The 12,555-nt window shown below is 40.6% G+C and overlaps 1 protein-coding gene across 4 annotated transcripts in view; it reads right to left on the reverse strand.

The window, feature by feature from the left end:
- Nucleotides 1-913: 913 nt before the first annotated feature.
- mypn (myopalladin) overlaps nucleotides 914-12,555 on the reverse strand; it is a 295,631-nt gene continuing 283,989 nt past the window's right edge. For all 4 annotated transcript variants that reach the window (XM_060841844.1, XM_060841842.1, XM_060841843.1 and 1 more), the window contains 3 exons: nucleotides 7,395-7,560; nucleotides 6,204-6,337; nucleotides 914-3,436 (listed from right to left, as the gene is read on the reverse strand). In XM_060841844.1, the coding sequence (XP_060697827.1) occupies nucleotides 3,270-3,436; nucleotides 6,204-6,337; nucleotides 7,395-7,560 (467 nt within the window). In that variant the 3' untranslated portion in view covers nucleotides 914-3,269. The remainder of the gene's footprint in view (nucleotides 3,437-6,203; nucleotides 6,338-7,394; nucleotides 7,561-12,555) is intronic.

The following is a 12,555-nucleotide window of genomic DNA, read 5'->3' on the forward strand; positions in this document are numbered from 1 at the left end:
ACAACTGAATGAGCACTTGAAGGGATATATTTTTTTTAAAAAACTGTATCTTTTTTTGTCCCAGTGTGAAGTATAGTTGATTAACAGCTCTGTCAGATTGGTAGAAATTAAGCTTTTAATGTCCATTTCATAGGCTTAACCACTGCAATTACAGGGTACCTGAGGTTTACTTATAATGCATACTGGGTAAGTGGTGGACATGGGTGCTGTGGGTTGGAGTATAGGACCTGTCATTACAGCTGGTCCAATGTCACAGCATTCAGAGACAGGCATTGCATCCTGCTGCCATGACCAGACCACCAACTCCATTACTGCCTTGGGCCTACTGGAAGCAACAGGCCTGACTACATCCTGGAATAATGGTTAGGCAGGTTGGTATTTTTTTCAAGAGAAACTTGATCTTCAACCACCTCAATGCGAATCCAGCCCACCACTTTCCGGGGGTTCTTCTGATCTCACTGCCATTTTTACGGAGCACTGTTGAAGGCAGAGCCTCCACAAAGGAGGTAATTAAAATGGTAATATGGCTGCCATCTGATACAGGCAGGCTCCTTTGCCATCTAGTCAAAGATCCTGTGAGGAAAAGGTGCCAGTCTTTTACTACAATGCACGAGCTATGTAAAGTTAAACTGTCACAGTTGTAAACCCACCAGACCCTTTGAATTGCTGCTACTTCCATGGAGTTGGAATGAGGGCTATCTTATGTTACATCATGCAATGCTTATCTGGTTTGTTTTCTTTTCCAAATACAAAGCTTGAACCAGTCAAATGGTTTGTATCAGACATAATAAACTGGAAGTTTTGAGCAGTGATCTTAAAAAAAAGGTGCAATTCTGTTAACTTGCAGCAATTACACTGTATGACTAATTCACTGGCAGATACCCCCCTTTGGAAGTTTACAACTGAAAACATATTGGAATAAATAAAACTTTATTCATAGATAAACAATCCATTATTTCTTTACAAGTGCAAGTTTACATTATAACACTTGACTTCAGCTAAATATGCAATCTACCTGGCACTTGGTGTAATAATGCAGCCTTTATCAATTCAGTCAGGACAATTCAGTCAGGACAATTACTGCAAACTGCTGAACAACCTGAAGCGTTGTTGAGAATCTAAAAGGCTCCTTCATTACTTAATTGCCAAACATACCTGCAAAATGAAAATAAACTTAACTGTTGAGGAGCAATGCCTATGTTCTTTTGGTGAGATATATTTGAGTAGGTGATATTTTAATGAGTAACTTTTTAGCGGGTGTGATATGCTAAAATAAGCCTTGTACAGGTGAGTATTTATCAAAAACTCTCTCCTAAGTGGGACAAGAAAACAATTTATAGTTTGAAGGGAGAAGAGGTGACGTTCCAGCCATTATACCTAGTAGCCATGAGTTCAATAATCAGACAGGATTATTAGCCCACTCACATTTTGCAGTCAGTGGGGAAAATGGCGGCATAATAGTAAATTCACTGACATAGTAAACCAGAAACACAGGCCAATGCTGTGGAGATCTGGATTCAAATCCTACCATAGTAACAGGTGCAAATTCAATTCAATGAATCAATCGCAAATTGAAAGCAATACCCATGACATGTTTCTTTACTTTAAAACAAAACATCTTTCTTTCAAGGAAGAAGATCTGCCATTTTTACCCAGTTTGGCCTACATGTGACTCCAGATCCATAGTGCAGTGGCCTAGTTCAAGGGCAATTAGGGGTGGACAGCTAATGCTGGCCTTGCCAGAAATGCCCATATCCTTTGAATAAAATACTTAAAATAACATGTTACTTCAGACTCACCACTATGTGGTTCACTTTATTTGAGTTCAAGTTGTTTAATTTGTATCAATTCTGGGCAGACTGCTGGATTACACCTTTTCTTCTCAAGTTAATTTGATTCTGCCATCAACTAAAGATAATCTCAAGTATACAGCAACAATGTGCAAACAAGCAAGTTAAGCAGCCAATAACATTGAAGTATTCTCACAGACAGAAAACCAGGCAGAAATAAGTAGGTATTATCAATAATTCTGTATAATTCCATGGAAAGCAAAATAAAGTTGAGACAGACATCAGATTAAGGCAAAAGCATAAATGTGATTAAATTTAAAAATATATGTTTGAAATCTAGAGAACAAAGAAATTTGACATTACATAGATATAAAATTTTGTGGCCAGAAATGCTGTTTACCAGCAGTAATTATGAATTTAGTGCAGCCCTAAACCCATTAAGACATCCCTTCACAAAGTCTAATACTTTAAGAGTCTTTGTAGAAAGACTAATCATTGTAGACACTGGAAGTTCACAACAATTCGGCGATTTCAATTGATTTCCATCTGTGAAGACTGTAACAGTGCACCCTGTGGAGATGCAGGGGATTACTGGTAGCAACTTGAGTTTCCACATTTAACTGTGCATTGAGAACTTCAGAGTTTGTTTCAATTTCACTGGGAAATGGCAGGTAATACAGTTTTGCCACCATTAAAACTGCAAGATCCTGGCCAATGTGAATACCGAAATATATCCAGGGAGCCTCACAATCAGTAGACGCATTGTGATTAGCTGCTTCATGCATAACAGTATAAATTACTGGCTAAACAGTTCTGAGGAAAGAAAATTAACCTTTTTAATAAACAATCAAAAGCAGATTCACTTGTATTGTTATAAATAGGCATAGAAATCCTGCAGTAACATTGTCCACTGTAGTCAATGGGTATAACTGGTACCAACATGTTGCATTGTACCAGTTCGGGTTATAATAAAGAAACACAGGCGATTCAATCTGCTATCGATTTGTGGAGCATTTCTGCGCTGTATACAAGCCACATTTGAGTAAAAAATGTCTTTTTGCAGATTAGAATCAAACAATTCATATAGTGCCAAATGATACTTTGACCACTTCAGCGCAAGGCTTTTGAAAACCTCCACAAACACAGAAATAACAGACATTCAAAAAAACGTGATGTTTGTTGGTGACTGTCATCTAATTTGGCATGATGATTAAACAGCTGTCATCCTATTTAATTGGGACATCACTGGCATTTATATTCATAAACTCAAGCAGTCCAATTACACTGACAAGGAACTACATATTGCCTGTATACAGATTTTGCATTCTATTTAAAATCAGCACTTTTAACTGTGTCACTTGCAACATTCACAAAAGCACCAAGGTCATAGAAAACTAACTTCATGTAAACCTTGAATCACTTGGCCTCTCTTATCTTCACAGTTCTAAGTCCTGCAAAAGCAAACATACTGAAATAACTTCACAGTTCATCGCTTTCCATCACATCCTGTTTGGTTGGGAACAGCGAGGTGTCCACGGACGGGAAGGCAGATTTCAAGTCAAGTCCTTGGTCAGCAAGAACTGCATATCGATTGCCTGAAGGACGCACTTTCCTTATTGGCTGTGTGATGTGCTGGTGCCACTGGGCTATAATAACAAAGGGGATCAGTCAGAGGCTCTCTGTTGCAATGGAGAATTTTACAACAACATGGCATTCTAAATGGAGTGAGTTCCCAACATGACCACAGTTAAAACCACAGCAGCCCTACGGTCTGGTGAGACTTTGGTGACTTGTCTTGAATTCAGAGGTTAATCTGTTGGCAGTATGGGCTGGGGAATGGAAGGAATGAACATAACTGATGGAGCAGTTTTCCAAAGAGCTTGTGAGAAACTCTGCAGGAACCCTTTCTGGCTGACTCGACTTTTCTTGCAGCATTTATATGTGATATATGTTTGATGCAATATTTTACATACTATCAAACCGACAGCATCATTAATCAAAATTATTTAGATATGCTTCATAATGATATTGACATCTACTTCCAATGCATGATACTGAAGTGGAAGCTTTCTTTCATATATTCTTTTCTCTCTGTAAGGACCCAAAACTTGGTTACTATAGATCAGGATTTCCTGTGGCAATTTGAGGGTGCCTGGTGTTCCTAGTTGTGGGTCAGGAGAGATTAGTACCTTTATCAGTCTTCATGTTCAAGATTTACTTATCTAGGTATGCATTGTGAATTCATCATCAGAAAAGCATTGATTTGAAACAAAATTTAAATGAATTGAATAAATAAGTGCTAGATCTTGCAAAGTCATGCAAGTAGCCGAAGAAATAACTATTTGCTACAGTTAAAGAATATATAGCTCTGTGGTTGGATCTGGATAACGAATCAGAAGCCCATTTTCTGTATTTCCCATTTATATATCCATTATAAATATCAAACAGTCTGCCAACTCTCAGTCAGCAATGAAACAATAGTGATTGCTGCTAACCTCGAGGGAGGGCACAGTGTTTAAGGGCAGTAATCCATAGGTTAGAGCTCATTGGACCAATTATCCAGGGTCAACCTCTCAGTCTGCAATGGCAGCTGTTGAGCAGAGATTCTAGCCCAAAGGTTTTAGTTTTCCATAACAATTTGTCAATAGCACAACATTTCACTGCCCCGATTGGTTGATCTTTCTATGCTCTGATTGGCTGTTCAGTTCAATATGCTGATTGGCTAACTGAGGACCTCCTTGGAACTTGTAAACAGTTGAATGTTTTTCTTGCTTTTATATCCCTATATATTATTATATCCTGGTATATATTAAAAATGGTGACTGCGGATCACTGTAAAAACCCTATAACACAATTAAAGTTTGGAATATAATGCGGCAAAATGAGGGCAACTCACATAAAACATCCCCTTATGCTCCTACAGTGGGAGCATGGGGATTCCAACCGGGGTTTACAGATGCCACTTTTAAACTCTGGAGATCCAGGGATATCTCATGTCTAGGGGACCTATTTAAAGAAGGGGTCCTGATGTCTTTTGAACAGCTGCATCAGAAATTCGGATTACCTAATGGAAACCTCTTTCGATACTTCCAAATTCAAGATTACATACAGAAGAAGACTATATTATTAGAAAGTCTTTATAAATCAGATAGAGAATGTAGAGTGCTACGACCAATGGGGGTATCTTCCATCAATACTATTTATCATTTACTACATGGTGAATTATCGGGAGATATGGACAATCTGCTTAAAACATGGGATCAGGATTTGGGACTAGAAATCTCTATAGAAACGTGGAATGACGTTTGGGAAAACGCCAGAAGAATCACCATCTGTAACAGAACTCGGGCTATCCAGCTGAAGATACTTCATAGGGCCCATATAGCATCGGATCGATTGGCAAAATTTAAGGCAGGAACATCTCCAATGTGTCCCAAATGTAAAATAGAGGGGGGCACTCTTGTACATTGCCTATGGACCTGTCATAAGATCCGTAGATCCTGGACTAAAGTAGTAAGTACCCTGACAGAAATTTTAGGAACGGAAATTAAAGTGGACCCTGTATCTCTCCTTTTGGGCCTTTTGAACTTACCCTCCCTGGATATGCACGGGAAGAGATTATTTTCTATTCTCTCCTTCTGTGCAAGGAAAAATATTTTGGTAAACTGGGTGGCTGAGGGCCTTTCTGGACTTTCAAACTGGCCCAGATTAATGATGGAATGTATTCCCCTCGACTTCCTTACAAATATGGTGCACCGAAAGACCGAATTATTTCATAAAATATGTCAGTGCTTCTTGAATAATATAAATACAGATATTTTGGCCATCCTAACAAGGGCTTTTATTTAATTGAGATTACAAACCTGGCTGGTCCGGGGCCCCTTGGGAGAGGAATCCCGCACGAATACAGATTTTGTTACATTTGATGTTAACACACTCTGAGCATGTATCTCACTATCCAATTTCTGTGTTAGCCGTTGTTTTCTTTTTCTTTTCTTTCTCTTATTTGAATAATGTAAGAGACTTAATTATACACGTTGGTTAGTTGTAGGTTAGATTAGTAGTTCGTTGAGTTTTGTTTTTTTTTCTTTCTTGGTATTTTTCTTTGTTAAATTTTGGTTATTATTTATTTAAGATTTAATTGTATATCAATGTTCGTACTTGAGAGTTTTGTTTATTTTTGTAAACTTGTAAAAATGTTAAATTTCTAATAAAAATATCTATTTAAAATTGGGGACTGCCTGAGTCTGGTAGATCTTTCACAAGTTTGCATCCAGACAGAGATCAGCTTGACTGTTGGTAGGGTTAAACTCCACCATTTTAGGGTCACTGTTGGCCCGAGTCCACCAAGCAATGTCTTTGAAAATAGATCCAAATAATTGTTAGGTAGCGAACATTCAAGTACAGACTAACCATATAGATCCAGCCTGGCTGTACAAGATGCTATTCCTGCTTCATTTTTGGCTGACACGGTATACCATCCAGCATCTTCTTTCTTGGTTGGCTGAATCAGGAGACAGACATAGCCCGTGGTATCTTGCTGTATGCTGGTAAGACAAGTAGCATTAATTCAGTTAAGGGCAGTAAAAACTAAACTGGAAGACCTACTGGTAATTTGTACTATTATCCTGGGGCAAGACATTTCAGGTTCAGGTTCATCACTGAAATAGATCACTTTTATTCACTCCCTTTAGAAAAAAAACCCAAATGAAAGTTAAATTTGCACTTAATATCACTTTTCAACTCATATATCCAAAGCTGAGATGTCTGCCTCAAGTGTACTCTGGTTAGAAAGGGATTAGTTTAGTTTAGGGTAATACAAGGATATCCTTTCTTGTAATGATTGTACACTCTGAAGCTCTGAGTATTTTTTTCATCAATCCTGTAGGCTTACGTCTGTAAATGGTAAGTTTAGTTTTGGAGTTCCATGGGATCCAAAGTGCTCAGGGGTTTCTTGGACCTTCCTGGACGCTATTAAAATCTACTAAATGTAGATGTTGAAAGACAGACGTTCCCATCATCACTGCAAGTGTTACATAGTGAGAATGCTCTCTGAGCACTATCAGCAAGGATTTACTTGCATGATTAGCAATTTCAGGTGTAAAAATGCCTTCACCAACTTGACTACTGACAGTGTATCAGAAATTCAGATGCAGGCAAAATGGCAATGTAATTAAATGCTACATGTCCAAATTTCGAAGATGCACTCCTGTCAAATATGGGAGCATTGTAGAATCCATACGGTGTAGATCAATGTCATTCGGTCCATCTGTCTCCCCTGAGCCTCCATAGAGTGAAATCACCCAGACCCATCTATTCCTATAACTCCACATTTACCATGGTTAGTCCACCTAGCCTACATATCCTGGACATTATGAGCAATTTAGCATGACCACTCCAACTGCAATCTTTGGACTGTGGGAGGAAACCCACACAGCCACAGGGAGAATGTGCAAATTCCACACAGATAGTCACCTGAGGGTGGAATCGAACCCAGGTCCCTGGTACTGCCATCTTGTCACCCCTCTAGAGTCACTGTGTCTACCAGGCCACTATCACATTAACAGCAGCTATTTCATACTATACACCATAGCCTGGACACACCTTATCCTGTCCCTGTAGGGAGAGATGGTCTCATTGTCTTTCTTCCAGAAGATCATGGGAGGCGGCATGCCCACCACTCTGCACTCTATTCTGACTGGGTGACCCTCCGGCACTCCTGTGTTCCGCAGTTTCTCGATAAATACAGGAGCCTTTGTAATTTCTTTTGCTGTAAAATGAAGCCAAACAAATGGAAACAGAAGAGAAAGCAAATATTTTAGAACATTAGATATGATCTGTCCGTCAGTTTTACGTGGTGTTCTCTTGCCCTGTTTTTGCTGCACAGACACTGAATGCTACCTCCTTTCTCGCATGGAGACAGGTTAGGAGTTCTTCAGATGTTTTAAACTAATGGAAATGGGCTGCAGCTCAGTAACAGGAGGAATGCTTGGGGATAGAGGTACTATCACTTTTCTTCTGAAATGAAAAACCGACAATTTGTTCGAATGAAAGAAATAATGGATGAACTTTTCAAGAAACATGCAACACCAGGAAAAGACAAACAACTGGCAATAAGCAGTGCATAAATATACAAGGGGGGAAAGCAATCTTCTTTTTCGAACAGGATAACATTAGGGATTGACCAGTGTTTTTTTTCTCCAGCTGGGAAGAAGTGGATTTATGGTATTGCAATGTAGCATTTAGGAATATTCTAAACTCGAGAATTTTGTGGGATCTGTTCTCATGTATGTGAGTGGGATATCAAATACAAAATAATAGAGCATATGTTTAGATTTGACATTCACCTTGTTTTTTACAATATATCAATAAAATCCATATCCATTAAAATTTTAGATAAAACTTGTCAAGTCTCCTGCAGTTCACAAAGTCTTGTGAAAGTCTTTATGAGATTGACAGAACAGAGTAGCTTGACCCAAACCAACATTCACATTCAAACGAAAACATAATCTGTACTTAAATATTATGTGAATTCCAAAAAGGAGGTTGTGTATGTAGTACGTTAACATTTAACAGAGAAGGGTTGCTGGGAGGAATCCAGTGTCAACGAGGAAGTCAGAGTTGGACTCTAATGAAGCTATTGAAAGTATGAGGACAGGAAAACGCACACCCACTTACATTTGGGTGGGTTGATGGCTTGCTCCCTATCCCACACCTCTAAATGTTACTACTAACATGACAGAGCAGGAATTCTGGGATCACGTCTTGCCCACTTTGATTTCTGCTGCTTCTGTTGCGACATAATTGGAGGCATGGAAATACAGATCAATGTGGTTTTGTCAGAGTTCAGTTAAGATTAATCATGATTCTCTCTCCATTGACGCTGCCAGACATGCTGAGTGTTTTCACCATGCTCTGTTTTGATTCCAGTATTCACTGTGTTTGGATTTGAGTTATTTCCTCTGGTTGGGAACAATTATTGTATAAATAGAGGGAGACCATTCAGGAATGAAATCAGGTAACCCCTTTTCATGCAAAAAAAAAATCTGAAATCTAGAATGACCTCCTCTGTGAATGCTTGGCCAAGTTCACATTTCCACTCTGAGATCCCCCATCTGCATTTTGGAAAATCAGATCACAACGCTGTGCTCCTCCTGGCTTACAAGCAGAAACAGAAGCATGAGGACCCAGGACGGAGTGTAGTGCAGTGTTGATCTGAGGCAGCAGAAGGGCTTCTCCGGCACTGCCTAGAATTGGTGAGCTGGTCCATATCCAAGAACTTAGTGGCCGACCGAGATGAGTATGCCACTATTGTTATAGACTTCATTAGTAAATGCTGAAGAAGTTAATCTCAATGTTCCTCAACTGAATACCATGGACAAAATGGGGTATCCACTCCCTACTGAAGTCCAGGTCTGAGGAGTACAAGTTGTACAACTCTGATCCATAGAGGAAATCCAGGTATGACCTTCATAAGGCCATCAGAGATGCCAAGAGTCAATATCAAATTCTGCTCGAGACCCAGATCAACCATATGGACACCTGCCATTTGAGGCAAGGCGTACGCAACATAAAGGGCTACAAAGTGAAGCTGAACAGAATCGCAGGCAACAGCACACCCCTCCACAAACTCAATGCATTCTACAGTTGCCTTGAACAGAAGGTCAGTGAAACAATATCATCTGTCCCAAGAGCCTCAGATGCCCCTGCACCCACAGTCACCACTGTCACCATTCCAGTCCTACCATGCGGAAACAGACCATTCAGTCTCAACCCGTCCATGCCGAATATAATCCCAAACTAAACTAGTCCCACCTGCCTGCTCCTGGCCCATATACCTCCATTTCCTATTTATATACTTATCCAAATGTTTCTTAAACATTGTATTCGTACCCATATCCACCACTTCCTCAGGAAGTTCATTCCACACATGGACCACCCTCACCGTAAAAACATTGCCCGTCATGTGATTTCAAAATTTCTCTCCTCTTATCTTAAAATTGTACCCCGTAGTCTTGAAATTCTCCATCCTAGGAGAAAGACAACCACTATTAACTCTATCTATACCCCTCATTATTTTATGAACTTCTATAAGGTCACCTCTCAGCCTCCTACACTCCAGTGAAAAAGATCCCAACCTATCCAGCCTTTCTATATAACTCAAACCTTCCATACCCAGCAAGATCCTGGGAAATCCCTTCTGAACCTTCTCCAGCTTAATAATATCCTTCCTATAACTGGGTGACCAGAACTCCAGAAGATGCCTCACCAATGAGGAACTTACCAAAAAGGTTGATAAGGGTAGAACAGTAGATGCTGTTTACTGGAACTTTAGTAAAGCCTTCGACAAGGTTCCTCATGTTAGACTAATTAAAAAGTTAGGTCACATGGGATTCAGGGTGAGCTTGCCAATGAGATACACAATTGGCTTAATGGCAGGAGACACAGATTGGTGGGGGATGGTTACCTTTCAGACTGGAGGCCTATCACCTGTGGTGTTCCACAGGGATCGGTTCTGGGTCCTCTTTGGTCTGTCATTTATATAAATGATTTAGATGAAAACTTAAAAGGCATCATTAGGAAGTTTGTGGTCGACACCAAAATTGTTGGCATACCAGAAGATTTTCGAAGAGTATAAATGGATCTCGATCAAATGGGTCAATGGGCTGAAAAATTGCAGGTGGAGTTCAATCTGGATAAATGTGAGGTGTTGCATTTTGGTACAACAAACAAGGGTAGGGCTTATACCTAATGACAGGGCCCTGGCTAGTGTTGTAGAACAGAGGTATCAAGAGGTTCACGTACATAATTCTTTGCAGTTTGCGAAAGGGTGGTTAAAAAAGGTATTTGGCACGCTTGCCTTCGTGATTCAGTCCTTGATGTATAGATGTTGGAAAGTCATGTTGAGGTCGCATCAGTCTTCTTGAGAGAGAACCCAAGGAAAGCCATTTGTCTGGATACAGTCACCCGCTGTGCAGTCAGATCCTGTGCAGATCAGCAGCAGGAGTATTGACAGACATCATTAACCTCTCCTTGCCTTGACCTGAAGTCTTCACCTGCTTCAAGAAGACCACCATCATCCTAATGCCAAAGAAAAATCATGCAGCGTGCCTCAATGACTACCAACACTGGCTCTGACCTCCGTAATTATGAAGTTAGTCAAGGCTCATATCAACTCCACCTACCAAATTGCCTTGATCCTTTACAATACTGGTACAACAGGTCCACAGCAGGTGCCATCTCCCTGGCCCTACACTCATCCCTGGAAAATCGTGATAACAAGGATATCTATGTCAGGCTCCTACTTATTGGTTACAGTTACCCTTCAACACCATAATTCCAAATATATTCATTTCTAAATTCCAAGATCTAGGTCTTGGCTCCCCTCTATGTAACTAGATTCTTAACTCCCTGACCCATAGACCACAGTCAGTAAGGACAGGCAATAACACCTCCTCCTCCACCATCATCCTCAACACCGATGCCCTGCAAGGCGGCATACTCAGCCCCTCACTGTACTTCTTATATGTGTGCACAAATTCCAGTCCAATTCCATTTACAGGTTTGCTGATGACACCTCTGATGAGACAGAATACAGAATTCTTAGTGGCATGGGATAAAGATAATAGTCTTTCCATTAACATCAGCAAAACAAACAAGTTGGTCATTGACCTCAGGAAGGGGACTTAAGGGCATGTCCCTGTTTGCATCAATGGTGATGAGGTGGAGATGGTCCAGAAAAACAAGTTCCTGGGAGTGATGATCACCAACAATCCGTCACGGTCTACACACGTCAGCTTGACGGTCAAGAAAGCACAACAACGTCTCTCCTTCCTCGGGGCTAAGCAAATTCGGCATGTCCACAATGAGTCTTACCAATTTTTATAGATGCACCATAGAAAGCATCCTATCTGGATCCATCACCACTGCTCTTCCTGAGACTACAAGAAACTACAGTGAGTCGTGAGTTCAGTGCAGTCCATCATACAAACCAGCCTCCCAACCACTGACTTCGTCTACACTTCCCACTGCTTTGGAAAAGCAACTGACATAATCAAAGATCCCTCCCAAAACCCGTTATACTCTCTTCCACCCTCTTCTGTCGGACAGAAGATATAAAAGTTTGAATACACATACGAATATATTTACAAATAGCTTCTCCTCCGCTGTTATCAGACTTTTAAATGGACCTCTCAAATGCTAATTCTGATCTCTCCCTCTTCCTGCACATGCTCTGTGGCTGCAACACTGTATTCTGCACTTTGTTCTGCTCCGCTGATGCAGTCTATAAAGGTAAGATCTGCCTGTATAGCACCCAAAACAGCACTGTTCACCTTATCTCAGTATATGGGTCATATCAGATTAATATCTGAGATACAGGTGACAAGGGATGTAGAACAAAGGCAGGTAAATGGAGTGTATGTGTAAACTGGTTGCGTGTTAATATCAGCCATGATGAAGACCTTAGGCTTGAAACATTGACTCTCTCGCTCCTTGGCTGTACTTTTCCAGTGCCACATTTTTTGACTCAGATCTCCAGCATCTGCTATCCTCACTTTCTCCGAGTTGATTTCGAGAATGCCTACCTTGAAGAAGTTCTCCTCCTCCCTCTACAAGGATCTCAGTGAGTCTCTCTCTCTCACTGCACCCCCCCCCACCCCCCATTGTCACCTCCTCTGCCCTGAAGCTCTTCAGTCACGTCCTGAAGCAGACTCGCTACCACAGCTGCATCTCCTTCCTCACTGCCTGCCTGTGGAACCATCTG

The sequence above is a fragment of the Hemiscyllium ocellatum genome, chromosome 22 (genome assembly GCF_020745735.1).
Source record: "Hemiscyllium ocellatum isolate sHemOce1 chromosome 22, sHemOce1.pat.X.cur, whole genome shotgun sequence".
NCBI classification, from domain to species: domain Eukaryota; kingdom Metazoa; phylum Chordata; class Chondrichthyes; order Orectolobiformes; family Hemiscylliidae; genus Hemiscyllium; species Hemiscyllium ocellatum.